This window comes from Dendrobium catenatum, unplaced genomic scaffold (genome assembly GCF_001605985.2).
Source record: "Dendrobium catenatum unplaced genomic scaffold, ASM160598v2 fragScaff_scaffold_9, whole genome shotgun sequence".
NCBI lineage: Eukaryota > Viridiplantae > Streptophyta > Magnoliopsida > Asparagales > Orchidaceae > Dendrobium > Dendrobium catenatum.
The window spans coordinates 3150373-3177280 of record NW_021318471.1 but is presented as its reverse complement, the minus strand read 5'-3'; the positions used below and the strand labels follow the sequence as shown (position 1 = coordinate 3177280).

Here is a 26908-nt window from a genome sequence, read left to right as displayed (position 1 = left end):
TAATGGATGAAATGGGAGTTTCATTTATGATAATTAGAGCTCCATCAATAGAACCTGTTGTTTCCTTCTATATGGTAAGCAGATGACAGAACATTAATATCCAATATTCTCTCATTATCCTTAATTTTTTTTGTATTATTATCAACCAACATAGAATCTTGTGAGCTATTATGAACATCTAAATCTCTGACGGGCATATCAAGGTCAATCTATCTTTAATTATATTTTGATTCTATTTACTATGCCCAAATGCCTAGTAGCATTTCATCTTCTCCTCCATTGCTTTTGCTTTACAACCATTCGATCATCACACTTCAGTTTTTTTTGTCACCTCAAAATGCCATCGATAGCCAAAACACAAATTTATAGGATATAAATTATTTGCTCATTCGTTGTCGTGATTTCTCTCAACTTTCACTCTTTATCTATTGCAACTTTTCTCAATAACTCTTCTTCTTCTTAACATATTTGTGTGAAATTTAATTATCCGCTATATATCGTTAAATCACATATGAATAAAAAATAATCCAACTAAGCAAAAAATTATAATTTTATATATTTATAATATTCATTTTTATTTTAAATTTTTTATTCATGTGCACTTTATTTTTGCTTCCTCAAATCTTTTTTAATAAAAATCAATTAATCAATTAGTAAATACATTCAGTTTGTTTGTTTTTTTTTTCTTTAAGTTGAACAGTTTCTAAATTTCATAGTTTTTTTTATCACTTGATTTAGCCATGATAAGCTTCTTGATATCCCTTCAATTATTGCTGTTGGATGAAGAAGTGAATTCATTCAAATTATTTTCTTTACATACTCTTGCTTCACTATTGAACTGGTAGCATATTTTAAACAGGCTTAAATAATAACTTTTGATTATCTTTTTTATGAGTGAAAAGTTGAGAGCAATGACGATGATGATTAAGAATTTAGCCATCGACTGCACCTGGAGGCTATGAAATGTCCCTATATTTCCTAAAATATGGCATGTTTGGGTGGCCTGGAGCATCTCAGGCAACCACATCTCCCATCAGCATGGGAATTAAAGTGTAAGAAAAACTCATATACTTATATCATGGATTCATTGTCATACGAGCCTTTTTCTTCTTCTTCTTCTTCTTCTTCTGCTACTTATTCTTGCTCTTTGCTCTTGAAGCATAGCTCTTTCAGTTGAGCCAAACTCCCTAATAATCTCTTCACTAATAAAATCCCCTCCAGCTTCTCCTGCTATGGTTGTTACAACATATCCATTATCAATTCTTGTTTCTTAGCTTTGTTATGTTTCTTTGGCTACTAGATGATGAGTTTTTTTTTGGAGAGGCGGTGATAGTTATTGCTAACAATTGACAATTTGGTCATGTTGGATTCTTCCTCTACTTTAGCAATGAGGCATCAAGGATGGTATGAAGCTCCTCTAGCATTTTGCTTGTAATGATATTAAATACTTATGATCGTACTTCTTCTAACAATGTTGCTGCTACTTCAAGAACCTACTTATATGGAGTTGTTTACTTGGATATTCCAACTTTGTGCAAGATTCTTTGCAGCGGTAGGATCTGGATGAATTTGTATGCCACACGCTTGCAACCTCATATTGTTGTATATATGTTCAATATCAAGGTTGTGATGATATCCCTTCTCTAACATTCTTACTCTTTTTTAATATACACCTATATATGTTCACAAGCATATGCTTTTGCAAGTTTGGCTATCAATTATTTACTTAATGACCTTACTAATTTAACTTGTTAATGTTGAATATACTCACTGACCTGTGGCAAAATTTGTGTTGTATTCATCTCAATTTATTTTTTGGTTTGGAAGATAATGCTATTGCTCTTTATGGCTCTATGTGTGCAAGTTTCACTTTCTATGTATTTGTGAGGCATCAAGAATGTGTTTAGAAGGCAACCAGTGCTGCTAAATATTTAGTTTTAAGGATTATATCTGAATGATAGATGAGAAATTTTATTTCTCTTTACGTAATGTTTTCCATTGATGATCTGAGCCTCTTCTCTATTTGCTTCCTTGGGGTATGTGATAATCCCTAACTTTGTGTAGTGTTGTTAGGCTCTGTTAGCAGGCAATTATTTCTATTTAGTGGCATGAATTTATTCTTTAATTATTATTTTCAATGAATGCTCCAGCTTTGATGTATCATTTTTTAGCTTTCTAAATGGATTCACCATACGATTAAGGCTTCGTTTGGGACGGCTTTTTTATTGCCCGTTTTAGTACAAAAATAAAAAAAATTGTACTAAAACTCCGTTTTAGAAAGTAGTAAAAAAGCCGTCCCAAACGAAGCCTAAGTTATTACATTGAATTAAAGATAACTGATACATTATCGAGTGATTTGTCATCTCAACACAGTGTCACATTATAGCTTTTAGTCAATAATGGTCTGAAGCTTTCATGCAAACTATTCAACCATATTAAGATCTTTTCTCTTGTGATGGCTGATTTGGCAAAATTTTTTTTTTTTTTGCATTGGCATCCTATGGCATATTGTGCTGAAAATATGGTTGGGTAAATCATTAATCTTAGGTATAATTTGGTCATTTTATATGAATTTTTTTTTGCTGAAGTTATTTTCACTCATTTTGAGTCTGAGATGGGATATGTGACAAGTGACCCAACATGTATGTACATTTTATTATGTAGCACTATGATCATGAATTCAAAGATTTTATATCATTTTTTTTTGCTTTTAACTCAATTATGAATGATATGTTTCTTGTCTACTTTTATTTTGTGGTAATAAAGATGTAGATGATTAATTGTAATATTTTACTTTCTAATTGAGATAACCACTGAAATAATAATTTAACTATTTATTAGAGTTTATAGATAGCTTGAACAAAAAATTTAAGGAGTTCATATAGTTTTTAGTAGAGAACAATGTAGATCTCACCAATGAAATATATTTCATCATCCTTTTCATCTAAAATAATTGCAAAAGCTTTTGGCTTCCTTTGGTTTTGATTTTTGTCATGCTTAATGTTTCTTAGCGCAGTTTTCATTTATCTAAAAATTATTCTTACAAAATCAACATTATTTGTGCACCTTCTCTTTATTTGATAATGTCCGGATTGATATTTATTAAAGGTCAAGTAGTTAAAAGTAGATTTGGGTGATTTGAAGTTTGGACATGTACAAAAAAAAGTAGAAAATTCTCCATCGAAGTTGTAAAAAAAATTAATAGTCGGATTAAGAAGGAGAAGAGTTAAATCTAAGCTAATACAAATAGAAGTTGTTGAAAAAGATTTGCAAAGAATATATTCGACACCTCAGACAATACTTAATATAAATATATTAAAAAAATGAGAATTCATAATGTTGATCTCAAATTATTAGGACAAGGCTGATGATGCTGTTGCTTTACTAATGAATTCATGAATGCATAAATTGTCTTAACAACTTGTGAATTATGTAATGAGTAAATGATGATTATATTTCTTTCAACGTTTAAAAAGTGCATCAACATAGATGTACAAAAGGTGCTAAAATCTCAATACTCCATTCTAATGTTGTGCTTCGGATGTCCTAATAATAATCCTTGTATCATTAATGCAGAGATATTCTATTGATCAATTTAGCCATCCCCTTGATCAATCCTCATCATCTAAAATGTCTAGAAATGATGAGGTGGTGGTGTGAAATTAAAAATAAAAGTAGCAGAAAAGGATATAACTGTGGTAGAGCTTAAGGAATTGGGAGAAATCCAAAACACTGAAGTGATAGAAAGTGTATCTTCAAAGGCGCCTAACACGAAGATGGAGTACTAGAGTTGGTCCTAGCATCAATTTATTGAGAGAATACCCTTATGATCTGCAATGCAATACAGTCGAACATGTCAATCTTTCACCAACCACTCATACTTGGTCTTAAACTCATTTCCCTACTCCTCGACGTCCCAATCCTCATGTGAGGCTTTCTCCACAACTGGCTCAAATGTGTGTTCATGTCCTAACAATCTCATTTACACTCTCAAACTCAGAAAAAAAAAAAAACAAAAAAAACAAAGTGCAAATTTTGATTAGCAATGAAGTAAAACAATACATCAACATTGGCTATGTTTTTTTGTGGATTGAAGCACAATTTTTATAGGTAAATTTAAGGTCATGGTTGAGGAAGAGAAAAGATTGAATTCTTTGATAAAGATGGTTGCTTATATAAGCATTGGCATGCTAATTTGATAGCATAGATATTCATTGAGTAAAAAGCTCAATAATGAAGATGAATTGGGTGTATAATTTTTTTATGTTATCGAACTTTTTTTATGAATTTCTTTCCAATTCAAGTAATCATTTAATCAAACATAATATAATGAAGTTATAACAATAAATACATATAATGCGCGAAAGCTAAGAACACACTTACAAGATTTAAAATATAAACATATTAGTAATATGTGCACATGTTTACACAACAAACTATATATGATATGATATATTGAGCTGAGTTATCAATTTTAAGTACAAAATGAATAATGTAATTTTCAATTACAACTAAGTTAGCTTATTTTAAAGTTGATTTTATAGATGTAATAACACAATGAAGTAATGACATTGAATGAATTATTAATCAATTATGAATGTTCAAAGCATAAAAAGATAATAAAACTGCACAAACTTATACAAGAAAATAATTTTTGCCAAACACCAAGATAAGAATATGCTCAAAATAGATTATGTTAATACAAATGAATCTAAATATAAAGTACAAGCATATAACTACTAAGCATAATGAAAAATAATTATCTTAACTCAAGAGATTTTATCACCTTAATTAACATAAAAGATCCAAGCATAATAATGGCAATATAAATTTATAAATAAGAATATTTTATAAAGCAAGATGAATAAGATCAATATGACAATATCATGTGATTCAAGTAGGTTGTAAGCCCATAGACCAATTTTTTCTAAGTATGTTTTGATGTTGATATAATAGTGCTTGAGTTTAATAAAATGGTTTCATATATTCTCTTTTATAGATAATATTATTAATATTGCATTTCATAACTTAATTTTAAATTTTGTTGTATCAATTTTTTTATTTTTAAAATTTTATTGACGTGCACCATGTGCACGTGCATTTATACTAGTATTATAAAAGCCGCTTGAATTTCCCTCCAAACAAAATCCCGACCATTCATTTTAATTTTTCAAATGGAATCCTAAACTTTAAAAATTAAATTCTTGTCTTTTAATATAAATTTAAATTATGATTAATGAATGAATTTTGATCATAGATTTTTTCATTATTATATGCTAATTATGACAATATTTATGTTAATATTAATGCCTCTATTTATGTAACAGCTAATTATTGGAATGCCAAAGATTTTAATTGCATTTATTTCTATATTCAAATATAATTAATTTATAGATTTATTTGCATTATTTTTAAAATTTATACCTATCCAAGTAATTAATATCATATTTTTTTAATTAGTATTATTTGATTAAGAACTATTAAAATTTCATAATTTCAATAATTCATAATAAAAAAATAAAGTATAAATCTTAATTAATTTTTTTATAAAAGAATCTTTACATATATACGACTATTATAAAAGCTACTTGAATTTCCTTCCAAACAAATTCCAAACCATTCATTTTAATTTTTCAAATGAAATCCTAACCTTTAAAAGTTAAATTCCTATCTTTTAAAATAAATTTAAATTATGAATAATGAATGAATTTGGATAATATATTTTTAATTATTTGTTTTAATTATGACACTTTTTATGTTACTATTAATGTCACTATTCACACTTCTAGACAATTAAACATGAAAATTTTAATTTAAGTGTGTTAATTAGTTAAAAAGACTATTAACGCACTCAAAATGATTCCCAATCCTTTGAACTTATATATTCCTCTTCCCGTCCACTTTGATTTAAGATTTGGGTAGACCTTATATCCAAAAAACTTTTCGTATTCCATATATTTATATCTATATACTATTTATAAATGTCTCTTATGATTCTTCCCAAAAAAAATCTCAGTTATTTTGATGAGGACATCCGGCCGTAGAATGTTTATTAGAGGAAGGTCGGAGATCTAATGCTATGATCGGATCACTCTATTTCTAAATATTTATTTGTATTTGATTTATTATGTGTAATTTTTATTTTTACTCTCACTTGAGGGAGTAGGTTTATGTGACCCCATGGGGCACTTTAGTCATTTGATGTTTTATTGTATTTTATCTATTTATAGGACTCTCATCTTCCTTGGGAAGATGATGATTATTATGAATAATTTTTTTTGCACTTTGTATCTAGGTGTGTTTGAGAGCCTTTAGAGTTCTTGTGAGAACTTATGTGAAATCCCTAGGTGAGGGTAAAGCAAGACCTGACAACCATAGAAAGTGTTCGGGCTTACGATTAATCTCCGCCTCCACCCCATTGAGCTTGCCGCCACCGTCATCTCCCAAAGCTCCAACCGACCACCTCCTTTATCCTTCTAGTGTTGACCATGCATAGCCTCTCCTTTCTCCCCTCTTCATAGTCACTGACCACCACCTTATTCCCATTGCCGAAATCATCATGACCCCCTCTTCCCTTTCCCCCCAAAATTTCAAATTGATCATTTAACATCTTTCTAAATTAGCCTAGCGTTAATTTTGAAAAAAATTGAGATTCAAAATTTAAATCTCCTAAAGCCTTGATATCATTTACCAAATTATTGAGTTATGTTTGGAAAGATATCCTAATCAATCAATTTGAATATTAATTTGAAATCCCAATTAATTCGCCTTCCTAAATAAGTCTAGTGTAAATTTTGGAAAATCTAAAATTTAAATTCGAAATCTCTTAAAACTTTGAAATCCTTTCCCAAATATTTGGGTTATATTTGAAAAAATATCCCAATTATAAATCATTTTTTTTTATTAAAACCCACTGAGGGGCCTACGCGTTAATATCAAACATAGGATTACAAAATCCTTAATTATTCCTCTTCCTAAATTAGCCTAGTGTTAATTTTAGAAAATCTGAAATTCAAATTTGAAATCTCCTAAAGCCTTGAAATCCTTTATCAAATTGTTGGGTTATGTTTGGAAAGATATCCCAATCAATCAATTTTAATATTAATTGGAGAACCAAATTAATCCCCCTTCCTAAATTAGCCTAGCATTAATTTTGAGAATTTGAAATCAAACTCAAATTCTCCCACAAGCCTTGAATTCCTTTCTAAATTGTTGGGTTATGTTTGGAAAGATATCTCCATCAACAAATTTGAATATTGATTGGAAATCTGAATTAATTCTTCTTTTCCTTAACTAGTAAGCTATAGTTGGCAACTCACTATAGCCCTAAATCAGCTCCCTAATCATTTAGTGCTTGCCACCCCCCAATTTCATACTAGGAGCTTATTGTTTCCCTCCCAAATCATCCCAAAGACACCCGCCTACTGCTGAAATACAAGATCAACCTTTTTTCCAGCCCCACTATGAGTTGTTCCAGGATTTGACGTCCATATAGTTGATGTCCAGAATTTTCGGAGACGTTATATTGTTGTCCGGGCATACAAGAGGGTTCATATTATTGTCCTTTCCACATATGCAGCCAAACAACTTCACTGTGGTTTAGTATCTTCTTTTATGCGAGTAAAATCTCTCTCTCTCTCTCTCTCTCTCTCTCTCTCTCTCTCTCTCCGCCCCCTTTGTATCTTTTTAGTCCCTCCTCAATCGTGGCATTATTTTCTTGTGAAAGCTTATTCTCATAGCCCACATGAAGAGTGTTGTGTGAGTGGGCCTTTGTAGTGACTAATCTATTTGTTAACTTTGGGATTGTCTCTGAAACATCATGTGAGCATGTTATTAAATAATATATTATTTAATGGTCGTCCCATCAGCATGTGATTGTTTTTGTAAACTTGATTGTCGATCCCCTTGCATGCGGAAGTCATTACGTAAGTTCATGGATAGTTAATAAATTATTAAGCTATGTTTAAGCACGTGTAATTTCCAAATCAACATCACTTGCATATATAGTTTTACATCACATTTACATGACAAAATAAATCCAACCTCTTCATCTAATTGAAACTTTCCATATTCCACATCCACTCCACTCATATTTCACATATATTCTCAATCCCGCTAGTCTTTTGAATTTCTCTCCAATCTTCGATTTTGAACTCCCGAAATCGATCATTCTTCTCCAACATTTGATTTCTCCTTGTGGGAAAGGTTCTCAATTGCTCCTCATCTCTCTCTCTCTCTCTCTCTCTCTCTCTCTCTCTCTCTCTCTCTCTCTCTCTCTCTCTCTCTCATTTTTTGTTGCAATGCATGTGGTTGTCGTAGCTTTGGGAGCTCTTGGTATGGCTTTGATTTGAATGAATGATGCTAAAAGTTCTCCCTAAAATGGTATGACAAATTTTGCTTGATTTGAAGTGGAAATTTATGTTTTATCTTCTCATTTTTATGGAAGTGACTACTTGTTTTTTATCTTCTTAATTTTGATTAATTTGATTGTTAGTTGTTTGCCATATTTTTGTTTTTTTTTAATTGCTAATTCCAAATTTTTAAACAAAATAAATTCGGAATGAGAACCATTTTTTTTATTTTTTTAAACAAAATAAATTGTATTAGAAGTGCTGACACCCATTTTCACATCTTTGTAAACACTATCATACAATAAGGTTATTTTTGGATCCTAGAAATTTTAGTGAGAAAAGATGAAAGTTTGTTTTTTTAAAGAAATGATAGAAGCACAATTAAGGGACCATCTAAAGCTACCAAGTTACATTTTAGGAATGGTATGCTTAAGGATTTCTTGTAATGCATGATCATATTAAGCTTTTTGTTCATACGAAAGTAAAATGGTTATGCGATAAATGTTAAAAAAAATTACTGGTAATCTTCAATCAATAAAAATACTTAGAGAATTATATAGAGGTCTACTGGATAATATTGACCCCTAAGTTAGATGTTATGCATGAAGAATCAAGCTCTTCTGTTATAGTTCATAATTTTTAGCTAAAATTTATTATCTTTTGGCATAAACATATAAAAAATACAAATGATACAATTTCCTTCATAGAATCTATTTTTTATGAATTATAATTAAAACAAATGATAAAATGTGATAAGTTCAAATTTCATATTTAAATTACATATATTCATAACAATGTAAGTTACATCATAGAATTTAAATTAATAACCACTTATTTTACTTTAAAAAATATAAAATATATATCATTATCTTAAGTAATAAAGAGAAAAAAAATGAATTCATTATCTTAAGAAATACAAAACATGCATCAAATATGCCTAAAATAGAAAGAAATAAACTAACAAATGAAATGAATTCAAATCCTACTCTAAAAGAATCACCATTTAATTATGATGTAAAAAAATACTTAATATCCAATTTCTTCAAAGAGAATAAAACCAATAGTAAAAAAATTGAAAGGAATTCAAAAATGAAATAAATGATCACAAAATATAATTGAATATAATTAAACTCAATAAATCAAACAAATAAAAATATATAAGTGACTGAAATAAAAAAATCAATCAATTAAACAATAAATAAAATATAATTGAATATCATTAAACTCAATAAATCAAACAAATAAAAATAACTAAGTAAACATATTTCATTTTATATATGAAATAAAATATTATTGTAATTAGAGAGATTTTTTAACGAAAATAATCAAAGACATTTTCGGCATCTAAAACTTTTCCTACAAAATTAAAACTATGTAAAGAGATTTCATTTTATAGATAAAAATATAATTGTAATTAGAGAGATTTCTAAATAACATAAAAAAAATTGAGGCATATTTGACATCCAAAGCTTTCTCGCTATTGCATCGGAGCTGTAAGAAGTTGATATGGTATTCTCGTTGTCGCAACATTACCATTACAAAAGAGTTGTTAGGAGCACTCGAGCCATATCATCTTTCCAACACCATAGAAATAGGATATATCATAAAGGATAATGTAGAGTTTTATTTAGGGTGAGATTTTGATAAGTTGTAGGAGTTATAATATATAATATGACAAGAAATATAAAGAGGTATGAAGAGGAATAAAAATTATATGAAATACGAATAGAAAAATATGAAGAGGAATAATAAATATAAGGGACACAAGATGGGGAATATGAAGAGATATTTAATTAATAATAATTAAGATCATGATAAAAGAGAATAAAAATAATATAAGATAATAAAAAGAGAATGTAAAGGGGTATTCAATAAATGTGAATGAAGACTAAGAAGTATTACAGAATTCAAAAAATATATATTTAATTAAGAAATAATAAAAATAAATATATTAATTAATCATAATTGAATGTAAAAAATAAAAATAATTAAATGCACTAATTGACTCTTACTTAAATCTAATTAATGTAAACAAAATTAAAAATGTCTTGCATTTAAATGAATGAATGAATTTAATAAGTTTAATTAAATGTATAAATAAAATGAAAGGTTGAGATTCATCTTTGATAAATTAAATGGAAGGCTATGATTGCATTTGGGAGGAATCCTAAGCCACACTAATCATAAATTTAAATGCTAGAATTCAATATGAGAAGAATTACAAATTAGTTTTATAATAGTTTATATATTATGAATATTAATTAATGAATTATTTATTAATTGCTAGAGTAAGTATTAATTAAGAAATAATAAAAATAAATATATTAATTAATATAATTGAATGTCTAAAATAAATGTAATTAAATGCACCAATTGACTCTGACTTAAATACAATTAATATAAACAAAATAAAAAATATCATGCATTTATTGAATAAATGAAGTTAATAAATAAGTTAATTAAATGCATAAATAAAATGAAAGGCTGAGATTCATCTTTGGTAAATTAAATGGAAGACAAGGATTGCATTTGGGAGAAATCCCAAACCACACTTATATAGTTGTATAGATATAACTTATTGTAATATGATAATTATATAATTAGGGATTTGAGTAGGCGATAGTCCGGTCAAGCAATTGTAAATGGTGATGGTTTAACAATGATGATTAGTCATGTGTGATGATAGTGATGGGTTACGGTTTGATATTGGCAGCCAAGTAATCGTCCATTAATGGTGCATAGCTAATGTTTGATGGCAACAATCTGATTGTGGTCTAATAGAGATGGTTGGGGGGTAGTTGAGCGGTGTTGTAATAATAATATTTGAGTGGTGGTCTGATGACTATAGTAGGGCAATGGTTCGATGACGGTGATTAAGCAGTGATTATAAGGCGCCGATTATGTGTAGCTCTAGGATTCTTTAAACATCTGAGCTCTCTATAATCTTTCATCATACATCCTCCTATTTTGTATAAAGAGTGATTCTATTTAGAGTTTTTTTAAGATTAACAGTATTCGTAATCCAAAATATTCTATCGGATGGCCTATATTGAGTCTCTTGATTATTAATTATTCTTTCAACATTTAACTGCCTTAGTGATGCCAACATTTACTGATCTTAGGACTATTGAATTTGTCTCGTCGAGACATTCGATTCAACTATAAACTTGTAAGATATGGAGATTATTTGATGCCTCAATTAATATCATAAAATTCTAATGATGCTTCAAGTATATGATATGGGCTATTTAGACTTAGATCAAATCATTTTTTGTGGTTGAATTCATCTTGTTTAGATGTTCAAATAGATTATTAGTTTGCTGAAATAAGAGTTCATATGATTTTAAATTTGAATTCAAAAGTTCTCAATTTTAATATGTATTAAGATTTGTGCGTGATCACATAGATTTTATGATAATGTATTAAATATATTTATTAAAAAATACTTAGCAAGTTAATGAATCAAGGGAGTAATAAGTGGAAAAATTAACTTTAAAATTATCAGATTTATATGCATATCATAAAATTATTATTTATTTATATATCTAATGCTTAAATTTTATTTTTATTTTTAAATCATTTAAATCTCAAGTGCATTTTTTTTAATAAATTATTATTTATAATATTTTTGATTTGATTTAAATTTTTTTGTATTATTTAAATAAATTTAAAAATTTATGTGTTAAATATATAAATAAAAAAATTTATCATATGTAAATTCTCCAAAACTAAAATTAAAAATAATTGGCGTCCCAGGACGGGGCATGGCGGTATGCTCGTAAATTATGTATAAATACCAAAATTAGGGTTCCGCTCCATTCATAGCTGTCGATAGGCATCCAAAGCAGGGAGACTTTCGCTCTCGACGGCTTTTCCACTCGATCATCCGGTATGCTCTCGCACTTTTACTTCGGAAGCTTTTATGGTGTTTTTTTTTTCCAAATTTTTGTGGTTCTATTGGTTTATCTTCATATTTTTCTTTCACGGCTCATGATCTTATCCTATTACAAAAGATATCTTTGGAGTTATTTTCCTTCTCTGCTTGTTCCAATCAAGTGCCTGGGTCTGAAGTTCGTTTGCGTATTTCTTTCCCTGAGATCTAGAGATTTATTTAGGTATATTGGGAAGCTGAGCTTAAAATTGAAGTTTTTTTAAGTGGATTTTCAAAGACGATTTATTGAATGCTTGTAAGCTTCTTCTGAGCTTGATCTGCGAACCAAATAGGCTATGTTTCTCTCTGGTTAATTAGCATAGCGTAAGGAAGTTTCATTTTCATTATGACATTTTATTTGAAGGAAATCCAAGGAATTCTCTTGTTCCTTTGTTTGCATGTTACTGCTGATTGATTATTTCCTTAATCATTTCTTTAAAATAATCTACAAGATTGCGAGTTTGTTCATAGACCATCTGCTGGCCTTCTTTGTTTAAATGGCTCCTGATCATTGGCTCCATGACTCGTTTAAAGCATACCGTTTACTGAATCCAACAAAACCAGTCATATATCTTGGTTTCTTCAATTTTCGGGATATACTGACTAGGATGGAGATACTGTATGTTTTGCTGGCTATATTCTTTTGACTCATGACATTTATTATGATGGGTTTTTTTTTCCTTTAAAAAATTATTAGGTTATGTTAATTGACAATATGCAGAGTACATTTATACTAATAAATGTAGTATCAGGTCCAGGCTTTAGGTGGTTTGCTAGTTGGAAACAAGTCTTTCCTGATTATGGACCCTTAACTGTCATAGCATTTTAAGAATTATATTGATAACTGGTCTGGTTTTGGTATCATGAAGCTGTTGACTAAATTATCTTATAATCTGGATGATGAAAAACTTGATATTCTTTTAACTTATGTTGCTCTTGTAATGAAAGTGGATTTTTGTTCCTTTAAACATTTATTGTGACTTGATTCCTAATATTTCTGTACCCGTGTTCTAAAATCTGGCTGCTGGTAGGTATTTCTAAATAATATCATGCATTAGGATTAAGAATATCAAGAGTTGAACTTACCTGATTGTATCTTCTTCCACTGTAATAGGCACAGTGGAATTTAAAATTTTTTTACTGCAGCATTTCATAGATGTCTTTGTGCATCCTACTTGTATGTATATTTTATTCTAGGTATTAGAACTTAACTTATTTGTTACTTCCCTGTTATCTGTGCTTCTCACATTTTTTTTCTTTTTTCCCCCTTTCTTTGGTTTCCCTCTCTTTTGGAATCATTTTGTTGGGATTTGAATAATTTAATCAGTTAAACAAAAGCAAGATATTTCAAACTTCATCTTGCTTTCTAAATTAGCTAAAATTCTTTACATCATTTTGACCCTGTTGAGTATCATCCTATCTGTTATCATGATTATATCTTTCTCTTACCTGTTCTATGTTTACTACTATTGTTATCATCCAATACAAATGATCTGTCAAATTGAGACTCCTTTGGGGCTTTCCATGGCTTGGATTGAGATGAGATTCTTACTTTGGAATTCCTCTCATCCATTCATTTATTTTCCTTCCAACAAAAATTTGTATGCTTCCTCCGCAAATGCTTTTGGCTTCTCTTCTCCACAGTTGCTTTCCAAGATTCCATTAGATACAGAAAATGCCGAAGACAAGAGCAAGAGCTGCTGCTGCTGCTAAGGTAACTGAGCCTGTAATGCCCGCTGAGCCTGAAGAGCAGGTGGAACTTGATGGCTATGAAGAAATGGAAGAAGAGGTTGAATATGAAGAAATTGAGGAAGAAGTAGAGGAGTTGGAAGAAGAAGAGGAAGAGGTGTTGGAGGAAGAAGAAGAAGAAGTAGAAGTAGAAGAAGAAGAAGGAGCTGATGAGGGGAGTGATAATGATCTTGTTAATGGTGCACCTACAGAAGCCAGTGTAACTTTGGCCATTAAAGATCCTGTGAAAGAGGATGGTGAAAACCTGGATGATGAAAGCAAGAAGCATGCTGAACTACTTGAGCTTCCTCCACATGGATCGGAGGTATATGTTGGAAGCATACATCCTGATGCAACTGAAGAAGAGTTAAGAAGCTTTTGTGAACCAGCAGGCGAAGTTACTGAAGTAATTTGTATTTTCTTTTTATTATCAATATGTTTTTAAGTTTTTATATTATTTCAATTCATAGAAGCTTTTGAAATTGGCAGGTTAGAATGATGAAAGGCAAAGATTCATCAGAGAATAAAGGTTATGCCTTTGTTACTTTCAGGACAAGGGAGCTGGCTGCAACAGCTATTGAGAAACTGAACAATACTGAATTCAAGGTGGTATATTTATTGTCTTTAGAAATGCTTTAATTTGTTTTCTCAAAAAACTGCATAGTCACCTATTTGTTGATCAGTTCTCACACATTAAAGTGGTATTTGGATTTTGGAATACTCATGCACCTAGGTGTACGCATTAGAAGCTTATAATATACTTTTACAAAATTGATTCTCAAACTTTATAGTTACTTTATTTTATTTGTAGAAGTAATAAACTCATCAAAACATTGATGCTTTTGGTTTTCGAACAATGCCAAAAAAAGACATATTTGAGTTTAAAGTATATTATAAAAAATGATTAAATGGCCAATATTAAATGATGTTAATTTTTTTAAAAAATATACCACATGCAGTTTGAAGCTTATGATGTACTTTTAGAAGTAATATTATCTATCCTTATTCATTATTTTAGTTTGTTTGAGAATTATGAAGATTAAACTTGCTTTTGATTTTTTTGAACAATGCAAAATGAATAAATTATTTTCATGTCTTTTGCATCTAAAGCACATTTAAAACAATTAGTAATTTGGCAATGCTAAATAATGTTAAAAAATTCAAACTACATTTTCTAATTATACATATGCAATATGCTCGTTTTGAACTTGTGCATATTTTTTTATGTCTTCATGTAGAAAGGTTGGATGGAAATCAAACAAGGTGTGGAAAACATGAGCATGTTACTGTTTTTTGTACTAAAGTTTGCTAGAATAATGAAAATGTAGTTGATATTAAAAAGTAGTTTAATTTATATGGTTTATTAGTAAATTCAAGAAATTACCAACAATTTGGATTAAAAAAGCTAAGAATTAATTGCTTATATTTTTGAATTACCGAGCTTCATGCTTCTTTTTAGTAGAATTGCAGTTGAGGGTTATTTGGAATGTTATGTACTCACAGAAACGTAAATTGTTTCATACTGAATGCTTCAGTGGTTTGATTATTTTTGCCGTTCACTGCTCCAAAGAGCTGAGGATTTTCCATTCTCATGCAAGTTCATAAGCAAAGTATAAAAGAGACATGCAGCCCATGAGATGCCAGCTACTATGTGGCCATAAACATTAATTGTTTGATACTAAGGCTTCGTTTTGGACAGCTTTCATACTGCTTTTTTAAATTACTTTCTAGTATAAATTTTTTTAATTCAAGAAATTTTTGTACTAGAAAGCTATTTTAGAAAGCAACCTAAAAGCTGTCGCAAACGAAGCCTAAATCTTTCAGTGCTTTGAACACATTTGTTGTTTTTTTCCTTCAAAGAGCTGAGGATATGCCATTCTAATTCAAGTCCATAAGCAAAGTGGAAAAAAGACATGCGTCCCATGATATATGCCAGGTGCTATGCAGAGGTCACAAAGTGCTGGTCATAGGTAGATTGGATAGCTCTTGGTCGACAAGTTTTCATTTACACTCCATTTAAGGGCTAGTATTAACATTTATATCATTTTAGAAGATATTTTATAGAATTTAACAATATTTTTTTTTAAATTGCAGATGCATGTTTATTGAAAGCTTTATCATTTATTAAATTATTGAATTATTCATTATTAACACAAAAATACTAATTATCATCATGATTAGCCCAAATCACAATTATTTGGACCTTCTTTATGAGTCATTAATTTTCATTCATTCCTATGAGCGTTGTAAGAGGTGTTAAACTTATTCTTCAACCATTTTCTTTTCTAATTCTTTCACACTAATTTTGTCTTTCTGTTTAATGGGTGCATTTTCATTCCTTCTTCTTACATTTTGAAACCACTTATATGTTTTCAATTATCTTATTGTAAATTAATTCTGCTACAAATTTTCATCTGATAGAATCATTCTCTATCTATCATTTCTAATTTTGCTACACATATATCTCAATAATTTTCCATGATGCTTCTTAGTTATAAACTACCTATTTATAGCCCAACATAAATTTATATAATGTAGTCTATTTAATTGGGGTTTTAAAAATTTTTCTTTTTAAGTTTGATATCCCTTCCAATGAGTACTATCATGGAGACGCTTGTATTTTGGCTATACAAACATAACTTCATATGTTATGCCTTTTTTATATTCTTACTATTCTATATAGTAGATTCAGCATACTTAAAGTTTATCACATGTAGGATTCACTTTATCTCTATGTGTTATGTCTTTATTTATATCCCTATTCTTTTGTATAGTAGATGTAAGATATTTGATTCTATCTTGCATATCTATCAATTTATCTTTTGATAATATTGGCTGATAAATATTAATATTAATTTCACTAAAATTACTTCTCATATAACCAATCTTTATTTTTACAAGTTCTGAGTATTATCTTCTAAACATTTCTAACTGTTATTTTGACTTCCCACTTATTTAGATTATGTCAATTGTAAAAGGCATATGCCATACCAACTCACTTTTAATATCATGTTCATGACTTATACAAATAAGTATGAACTAATTGTTTATCATTTATGTATTCTATTGTAATTGAAAATTCCTTGGCCACTCCCCACCATTGCTAATACTAGGCAATGTTTCATTATACATTTTAATAATAATTTAAGCATACTTTTGAAACAACTTTTTTTCCCTTAATATACACTAATTAACTGTTTTGTTTTTCGATTATATGCCTCTCAAGATTTATAAAAATCATATTAATCATGCAAAAAAAAAAAATTATATGAAGATCCTTTCTCTGCTTTGTAAACTTTTTTTATTAATTGTCTTGACATAAAAATTACTTTCATTATGGATTTTTCTTACGTGAAATCAAAGTTTTTATTTGAAATTAACAAAAAAATTTCTAATCTAATGTTCTATACTCTTACTCTTTAATTGCATGATCGTAGGTTTGATTTGTCTACAATTATTTCAATATTGAACATTTCTTTGTTTTTAAATATTATTGTCAAAATATTTCTGGTTTACTCATTTGGCATCATCAAAATTTTCATAGGAAGTATTTGTTGGCTAAAACCATTGCAATGACATCCTTACCTCTTCAAACCCAATAAATGTCTCTTTTTGACCATTACGTATCCTCTTCAGAGTTAACTTGACTTCGTTTTTCTTAGATCAATTTATAATGCAACTTTTTATCCTATTCATTATGCCATTTTAAAACATTTCCTATTGAAAACTCCCATTTAATAATTTCTCAAAGCATGATTTTGACTTTTCTTGATTTTTTCAATTTTAATTTATATTTTAATATCTTTGCATCTAATGCATCTACTTTATCAATATCTATTATCTTTCTATTATTTAAATTTTTAATATTTTTCTTTCTCTTTTCTTAACACTGACCTTATTATACAATTAATCAAAAGTTGTGATTCTTTGTTTTGCGCACCATCATCTTTATAAGATTTTTAGTTTTTTTAAGGTCATCATAAGTCTCAATAATGCTTACCTTTTGCCAATTTTAAAATCCCATTTATTTTCCATTATGATCTTTTATACCTGCTCAATTCGCCACCAAGTCTCCTTAGTACTATATAATTAATTTTTACTATCTTAAAATTTATATGACATTCTTCTTAATAGAATTATATATCTTATCTCATATTAGGTATGACTTTATAAGAATCTCATTTTTTAAATCTCTTATCAACTTATTATAAGGTTCTTGGATAGATAAAAATAGAAAGACACCTTTAGAGTAGGTGTAAACTCCAAAATAAAATAAAAGAAAAGAAAAGAGAAGACAAGAAAGAAGGAGAAATTTTATTCCTTGATCTGAATTACAACAATTTTGGGCTTAGTTATAAGACAGATGAACCGGTTTAATTGGGTTTTATGCCATGTTGGACAGGTTGCTGAAGAATTAAAAAAACTAATGTGTACAAGTTGATTTGGCCTAGTCTAAGTGGGCCGAAGGTTTAGATTGGCTAAGGCTTCGTTTGTTTTTTTTGTGCTTTTGTAAAACACAGTTTTAAAAAACATTAGTTCAGAAAATGGAGTTTTCTAACGGAGAAGCACATTTAAAAAGCATTCCAAGTTGCGTGGTACTATATAACTGTAGGTTGGTTTCTTATTATATGCTTGCGCTCGGCTGTCTGATTCACAGGTTGTCTTCTTCCTTTTCTATGATAGACTTTAATAATCATTTTGTTGTCTTTAACCTGTTATGCTTAATACTCTCATTACCATGAAAAATAATATTGTCCTCAAAGTTGAGAGATGGAAAAGAAGTAGAGTTTGTCGAAAAATTTTATCATGTGGCATATCTAGCATATTGAGTTTCATTTCAAGAGTACATGGTGGTGAGGCTGACCATGAAGTTGTATAATGTGAGAGGCTAAAATTGTATGCGGTAGGAGTGGTTGATTGTTGTGGATGAAAGCATGTAGAGTTGTGGTGGAAGTGGATGATCACCTTTAAATGGTTTGAGAACTAAATTATGGAAGACTGGGTGAATTTTACCTTTAGAAGGAAGGGTGAGTTGGTAGTCCATGAGACTGATAATAGCTTGAATTGGAAAATGTCGAAAATAACGTTTGTCCAATTTAAAGTGTGCGATTTGCAAAAAGGTTGGAATTTGACCATAACTAGACCTCTTATTGAAATTATAAATTTCGACAATAACGATCTGCAATCATTTTCATGCTGTGTTTGGCTTGTGGCATATTTTGCGTAAGGGTTTGTAAAAGAGTATCACAATATGTTAATAGAGTATTGACGTTGTCAATGTCAGAAGTACTATGGATATATGCTAGAATTGGTGGTGGTAGACGACTGTATAGAGCTTGATATGTGGTCATTTAGAATAGCTGGATGGAAGGATGCATTATAACATAATTTGGCTCAACATTGAAATGTAAACCACAATTATGGATTGGTGGAAATTTCAGTTTGAATATATTGTTCTAATATTATTTTAAGGACCTCTGTTTGAGGATGATATACAGTGTTAAAATCAAGTGTAATGCAACTTAAAGTAAAATGATGCCATAAATTACTTAAAAATGTTGTCTTTATCAGACTAAACAATGATAGTTTTTGAAAAATCATACAATCGAATAACCATACTGGCAAATTGTTCGACAACTTGATAGGCTGAATAAGTTGTAGGTAAATGTTTATAATGGGTATATTTTGGTAAACTATCATCTACAACTTGAATAGCATTAAAACCTTTTGAATTTGGTAGTTCGGTAATGAAGTTCATAGACAAATTTTCCCAAAGTTGTAAGGGTAATGTTAATGGAGATAGGAGGCTGGCATGAGGCAGGTAAAGGTTTTGATTTCTTGACAAATAAGACATTTGCTAAGGAAGTCAAAAAAACATCTTTGCGGAGGCTAGGCCAATAAAAGTATGTTGAGATTCAATTGATGATTTTGAGAATACCCAAGCTTGCAAGAGGTGCCGAATGGAATTCATTGAGAATTTTATTTTTGAGTGAAGAATTTTTACTGATATAAATAAGGCCTTGATAATATAAGATATTGTCCCTGAATTGATAATTTGTGTGAGAGAGTTCACCGTTGGCTAGTTGAGAGGTTATGTGAAGGATATTTGGAGAAAAGCTTCCTGTTTTAAAATAATTATAAAGAAAGAAGAGAAATGGGCGAGTAAAGAAAAAAGAGAGTAGAGAGGAATGAAGGGACTCCCTGCCCTTTGGCAATCTTCATAGAGAATCGGCAACTGTATTTATTTTGTCGGGTTTATATTCAATACGGAAATTAAAACCTAAAAGTTTACCAAGATAATATTGGTTGCCAGGGGTTTGAATGATTTGTTTTTGGAGTTCACGCAGACTTTTATGATCCGTGCAAATATCAAATTGAGTAAAATAAATATTGCTGCCACTTACAAACAACTTCGTTAATAACATCATGATAATTTAGTACTCAATTTCTTACTTAAAAAAGAGATGGGTTGATTATTTTATAACAAAATAGCTCCCATACTGATGTTTGAAGCATTGGTTTCAATAATACATGGTTTTGAGAAATCGGGTAAGGTTAAAACGGTGGCTGTTGTCATTGCTCGTTTTATATTGTGAAAAACTCTCGAGGCAGATGCATAATTATATTGCTAGTTTTATATTGTGAAAATCATTGAAAGGAGCCTTTTTTGAGAAGATTGGTTAAGTGGGCGACAATGCATAGTTTCTAGAATATTAACAACTTTTCTAGAAGATTAACAACTTCTTACCTTTCAAATTTGGTCATGTAATCTTAGGCTTATTATTTTGATCTTTTTCTTTTACTCCTAAAATAAAAATTGAAAATTGTCATTATATTGTCTGGTTGAACTATCTTTTGAAATTAACTTTCAATCATTGGAAAAATATTTGTATTTTTGACTATTTTCTACTATCTATTAAATAAGTATATTTTTGATTGGTGACTCCAATTTTGTAAGTAATTAGGTGCTCTTTTTATTTCATGCGTTTGCTATTGCAATATTATAGGCTAATATGAATTCAAGTACATCTCTCATTTTATTTTCATCTTTATTACATAGTCATTGAAAATCCTCTTGTAGCTTATCACGCTGAAACTATATATGTATATTAAGTCACCTTAGTTATTTTTTTCTTCTTTCGTAGGTAATGTTGTATTTATCTATCTCTTGCCAAATTAATTTTAAAAATGATCTTCTTATCCAAGTTTAGCATAAATATTAACCAAATTTATAAGATCACTTTCAATAATTAGCTTGATTGCAATTGTTCTGTCACTCTCCTTGTTCATCTTAATAAATTTATTTTTCAAATCCATCCACTATCATCTCAACCTAATTTATTGTTAATTTTCCCAGCATACAATTATTTCTAACCTTTCTAAATTCCATTTGCTTTTTCAACCTTCCATTTAATCAATTAATTTATTGCAAAAAAGCAATATTTACCTTTCTTCTAGTCATGGTGGGTAGCATTTCCTTATCTTCTCATTCAATGCTCTAAAATTGGATGTATCTCATCTAATTTTACTTTAGCATAGTCAATCCTTGCTTACTTTTACTTCAATTGGATTAAGTTATGGAACACCGCGTGTGGATTCCTTTGAGGCAACTTTTATTTATTTTTCATCACAGCACGATTAAATTATAGTGTGCTACTTGGGATTGGCGTCCTACCTAATACTTGTGTAGTTACTACAATTGAAAGTTCCGTGCCACTCTTGGTAGTTACTTTAGGTATCTTTGGTTCTTGTGAAACTTACAAGTATTATGCTATGGACTTTCTCAGGGCAAGAGGATCAAATGTTCTGCGTCTCAAGCAAAACATAGGCTGTTTTTAGGTAATATTCCCAGAAGCTGGTCTGAGGATGATTTAAAGAAGGCTGTGCTGGAGATTGGCCCGGGAGTTACTAGTGTGGACTTGATGAAGGCAAGATATTTTGCTTCTCAAAACTATGGTTTAGTATTAAAATTTCTCATTATGCTTTTATAAAATTTGTCCTGTTTATGGTTAATTTTCCTTTGTATAATAATTTATAATATGTCAATTACATACGTGTTCTTGAGATCAAAGGACCCCACGGTGGTTACATTTGTTTAAAAATCCTGACACCCATGTTCTTGAGATCAACGGTCGCCTCACATTGGTGAACATTTTTAAAAATTCCATAAGGGGGCCCTTAGTTCCTTTTCAAATTTCACCTAGGTCCATCATTTTAGTTGTTTGTCTTCAAAGTGGCACCTGACTTGTTTATTAACATAGGTAAAAATAGTGATTAAGTAGGTTCGCATGATCATAGGTGGGACATTTTATTGAACGTTAAATGTTTCATGTGATGAAAATACCATTTTCCTTTATGAGGTCGCATTTCTCCTTATTCAAAGCGATGTAAACCCAAGAGTTATTAATAAATAAGCTAATTAGGGGGAAAAATAGAGACTATTGTGTAAAAATATTATAAAAACCCTAGATAGAGTCAAGATAAATTGTCAAGAAATTTGGAAAAAAAGCGCATGGAAAACTAAAGACAGAAGCACAGTATAGAAGCTAATGGTTAGAACTTATGCCTATCTGCTGCGAAACCTGGCTTTTTTCATAAACTTTTTTGCCTTTTGTTTTCCCATTTGCTGTGAAAACCACATGTTCGTTGGAAATGATAAATGAAAAGTGAATAATGGATAATTATCCATGGTTTATCTGTTCGTCTCAACTAAGTTGCCTGACTTATCGACATTTTTTAAATTTGATTGATTCCTAGTAGATCTGCATCAAAGAACCAATTTGAAATGTATAATCAAACTTAAGGATCTAATTATAAGGTTTTTAGAAATATGAATTGAAGTGAAGTGATCTAATTTCACTCTCCTTAAGGTTCTTATTTATGACTTATGAGCAGGTGAATCAAGAAATAAGTAATAAAAGATTGCAATAAATTAAATAGATACTTGATCAGAGGTTGTGTTATCTGGTTGTTCAATTGATTAATCTATAATATTCATTATTTGGTTTAGGCTGTTCAATTGATTAATCTATAATAGTCATTATTTAGTCTATTCACGCTCAAAAATATATTTCATTTTTATCAGAAGTTCAGGTTCGTATTTAATGTCAATTTAAGATTAATTTTGATTCAAGTATGATTTTAGTCTCAATTTTGCATTTAGACTTAAATGTTGGCTCCTATTAAGTATAGATTTAGGCTCATAAACATGACCTAATATATGTGCAATTTAGGTTCAACAATATTAAATGTAGATTTATATTGTAAATACAACTGCTGCATCTACTATATTCTAGAAGGAAAATTCATCAAGTATACATGATTTTTTTTTAATTTATTAAAAAAAAAAAAAAACTATACATGTTTTTTGAGTTGGTGTGTCTGATAACCTGTGGAGGAGATGATAATGAATTTTTTTAGGGATTGTAAACACGTGTATTAGAACAAGTGTAACATTCCTCAACATCTAAAGTTTCATATAAAGCTTCATATTCTATTTTTGGTGAAATTTAGTTTAATTCATCTCTAATTTCTTGTTAAGATCTTTAATGAAAGAAAAAAATGATAACACAACAGTCTAGAGGTAAATAATTTCAGCTACAAAACTTAAATCTTGTACAGTATTCAAAAACACAAAAATCACCTCGAACATAATAATCTACTTGCTTGCAAATCTTAAATTGATCCTCCAATTGGTTCCTCATTTCTTATATATTTTGAGTTGCACACATTGCTATTTAAATTTATATTTTATATCAGCACATATAGATTTAGTGGCAACAATTTATCAAAAGATTTAAACCTGATCTACCCGTTTTAATTTAACGCATTCAACTCTTTGGTATATTGTAGCATTCAAATAGATCTTTTAAATAATTGATTCAATTTGAAAATTTATTAAGATTGTCTCATAGTCACATTATTCTTGCCTAAAATTGAATTCCCTTATTTTGCTTTGCATTGTTGTTTTTGTTATTTTGTTTGTTGACTTAGTTACTTCTAATTGTCTTGATAATGCAACCTTCATTGATACCAAATTTAGTGTTCACGCTGATTCTGTATTCCCAAGTTGAGAATCTTTCTAAAGTTAAAGTGTCTTATCTTAACATTTAGGATCCACAAAATTCTAGCCGCAACCGAGGATTCGCTTTTATTGAGTTCTACAATCATGCTTGTGCTGAATATGCAAGGAAAAAAATGGCAGTTCCAAAGTTCAAATTAGATTCTAATGCCCCTACTGTAAGCTGGGCTGATCCTAAAAGTGGAGATTCATCTTCTCAAGTATTAAAATTTACTCATCTTAATCTTCTTTGTTTCCAGTCTAGGTCTTTTGTTCACAGTTTATTTACTGATGCTCTTTATTATTTGCAGATAAAGTCAGTTTATGTTAAAAATTTACCCAAGGATGTTAGCCAAGATCAGTTGAAGAAGCTATTCGAACACCATGGGGAAATTTCAAAGGTCGTATTGCCTCCTGCAAAGTCTGGGCAGGAAAAGAGATTTGGCTTTGTTCATTTCGCAGAAAGATCATCCGCCATGAAGGCACTTAAAAACACCGAGAGATATGAAATTAATGGTGAAATTCTCGAGTGTTCCCTCGCAAAACCACCAGCTGATAAGAAGGCGGAGTCTGGATCCGGTTCACATAAAGGTGCTCTCCTTCCAAATTATGCTGCTGGTCGTGTTGGATATGGAATCATGGGAGGCGCTTATGGTCCTCTTTCTCCAGGTTTTACACCGGTATGACTTCTTTCCCTTTTCCTTTAGTTTATTCTCTCTCTCTCTCTCTCTCTCTCTCTCTCTCCATATGTATATATTGTTTGTTGTAATAATCCACTGCGGTTTGCAGACCATGTTATATGGAAACAGACATGCTGCAGGCACCGCAATGGTGCCCATAATGTTACCTGATGGGCGCATTGCTTATGTTGTGTAAGTAATTGATTCACAAATTGAGCGTTCATTTGCAGCAAAAATGTAGTATTTGCAAGACTTAAAATGTCTCTTTCTTGAATGCTCTGCAGGCAACAACCTGGAGTGCCAATAACTCCGCCATCTCGCGGCGGCAGTAAATCTGGCAGTAGCCGTAAAGGAAATGACAACAGCCGGGGACGCCGCTACAATCCATACTAGGCTTCGATGTAACAATGTCATTGTAGTAAGTACTAGTGTTTCACTGAAGAACCTGTAGCTGAGACTGTTTTCTTTGTTGCCTTAAAAGAAATTGCAAGCTTTGTAGTTTTTATCTCTGGTATTGTGTTTTGTAATTTATGCATCATGAAATTTTATCGAGTGCTAAGACATTTCTGTTCTGTTATAGTGTGTGTGTTTTACTCTTGCATTTGAGCTTCTCTAACCCAGCTGGAGTTAGAATACCTTCTAAATACTCATCATGATCCTGCTGTGGTAGATATAGTGTTTGTATGCCCTGTTGGAAAGAAATTGTAGCTTGTGATGAGAATATAGTGAGTAATGCCCTATTTAACTAGAAATAAATACCAGTTTGGACTGTTTTTTTTTTTAAACAAAACCACAGTAAACAGTGCATTGTTAATTATTAAGCGGTTTTGGGATGCTACATGAAGGCAACTTAATGCTACCTTTAGAGTCACATAATGGAATTTTTATTGCGTCCGGTAAAAATACCGAGCATACAGAGTGTACCGAGCGCCTGTACCGAGCACTTTAGTGACGTGGCGTTTTGTTATTGGTTTCCGAATGTATTTGGTAACATGACGGAATCATTACTCTTATGTGCGTCTCTCTCTCTCCCTCCCTGGTGTTTCATTATTTGTGTAGAAAACAAACACAACAGGGCATTTTTATACATCTCATTTTGATCTGTTGATTGAGAGTTTAGGTTATTAATTAAGAGATCTTGAATTTGAGTATGCAATGTGTGTGTGAATCTGTTTTAACAGAACGTTTAGTAATGTGAGCCATAAAGGTGCTAGCTACATCAATTTAGTGTTGTTGTAAAGGCGTACCCAAGAAAGTTTCTTTCAATTACTTGTTTTGTACTATGCATATTTGCTGATTATGCGTATCAACTAAACCAAAAGTGGGTGCATAATCTGTGGCTTGTCGTTTTTAATGTTAAAAGGTTTCTTTTCAAGTTGCTTTTATGTTTCTACGAGCAATAGGTTGGGGTCTTTTGTAGTTTTTTTTTTTTTTAATTTTATTGATAATTAAGAGGTGGTTTGGAATCATTTTTGCTTTTTGTTTTTAGTTTTTTTGTTTGATTGTTTGGTTTTGATATTAAATTAAAAGGTATTTTTATTTTTATTGAATATGAGATAATTTATATGATGGTGGTGATTGATGATAGTGATTAGGTAGGTGATGATAATATTATAAAAAATATTTAAAATGTTTATTTTTTATAATTATTTTTAAATAAATTGATTTATTTTAAATAAAAAAATTATTTAAAAATATACAACAACAACAACATCAAGCCTTTATCCCACTACGTGGGGTCGGCTATATGAATCCTTTTTCTCCATTGTGTCCTATTAAAAGCCAAATTCTCGTTTAAATCTAATAAAGAAAGGTCATTCCTAATATTTTCTAACCAAGTCTTTTTAGGTCTACCCCTACCTTTCTTAACACAAGTCAAATCTAATACCTATACTCTCTTAACTGGGTCGTCGGAAGGCCGCCTTTTTATGTGACCAAACCATCTAAGGCGACTCTCTCTAATCTTATCTTCAACTGGAGCTACTCCAACCTTTTCACGTATATGCTCATTTCGTATCCTATCTCTAAGGGTAAAGAAAGAAAGATTTATATCCTCTAATATATAGTGGATTTTTCATCTGAGCCGGGCCCCATGGTTTTTTCCTTTTTGAATTATTCATGAATTTCTAATCCTACTATTTTTATCTATGAGTGCTAA

General features: G+C 30.2%; 1 protein-coding gene across 1 annotated transcript; it reads left to right on the top strand.

The window, feature by feature from the left end:
* The first annotated feature begins 12090 nt into the window (after positions 1-12090).
* On the top strand, positions 12091-25327 carry LOC110110269 (heterogeneous nuclear ribonucleoprotein Q). Its single transcript, XM_020841664.2, has 8 exons — positions 12091-12240; positions 13927-14416; positions 14500-14616; positions 21798-21938; positions 24124-24291; positions 24382-24750; positions 24860-24942; positions 25035-25327. The coding sequence occupies exons 2-8, from the start codon at positions 13958-13960 to the stop codon at positions 25141-25143; spliced, it is 1446 nt and encodes a 481-aa protein (XP_020697323.1). The 5' UTR covers positions 12091-12240; positions 13927-13957; the 3' UTR covers positions 25144-25327.
* The last annotated feature ends 1581 nt before the right edge of the window (positions 25328-26908 follow it).

Bases quoted from the DNA above. Each gene is read 5' to 3' on its own strand.
- LOC110110269 (XM_020841664.2), top strand. From the start codon at position 13,958: ATGCCGAAGACAAGAGCAAGAGCTGCTGCTGCTGCTAAGGTAACTGAG. The intron at 24,751-24,859 runs GTATGACTTCTT...TGCGGTTTGCAG, and splicing joins TTTCTCCAGGTTTTACACCG to ACCATGTTATATGGAAACAG. The intron at 24,943-25,034 runs GTAAGTAATTGA...AATGCTCTGCAG, and splicing joins GGGCGCATTGCTTATGTTGT to GCAACAACCTGGAGTGCCAA.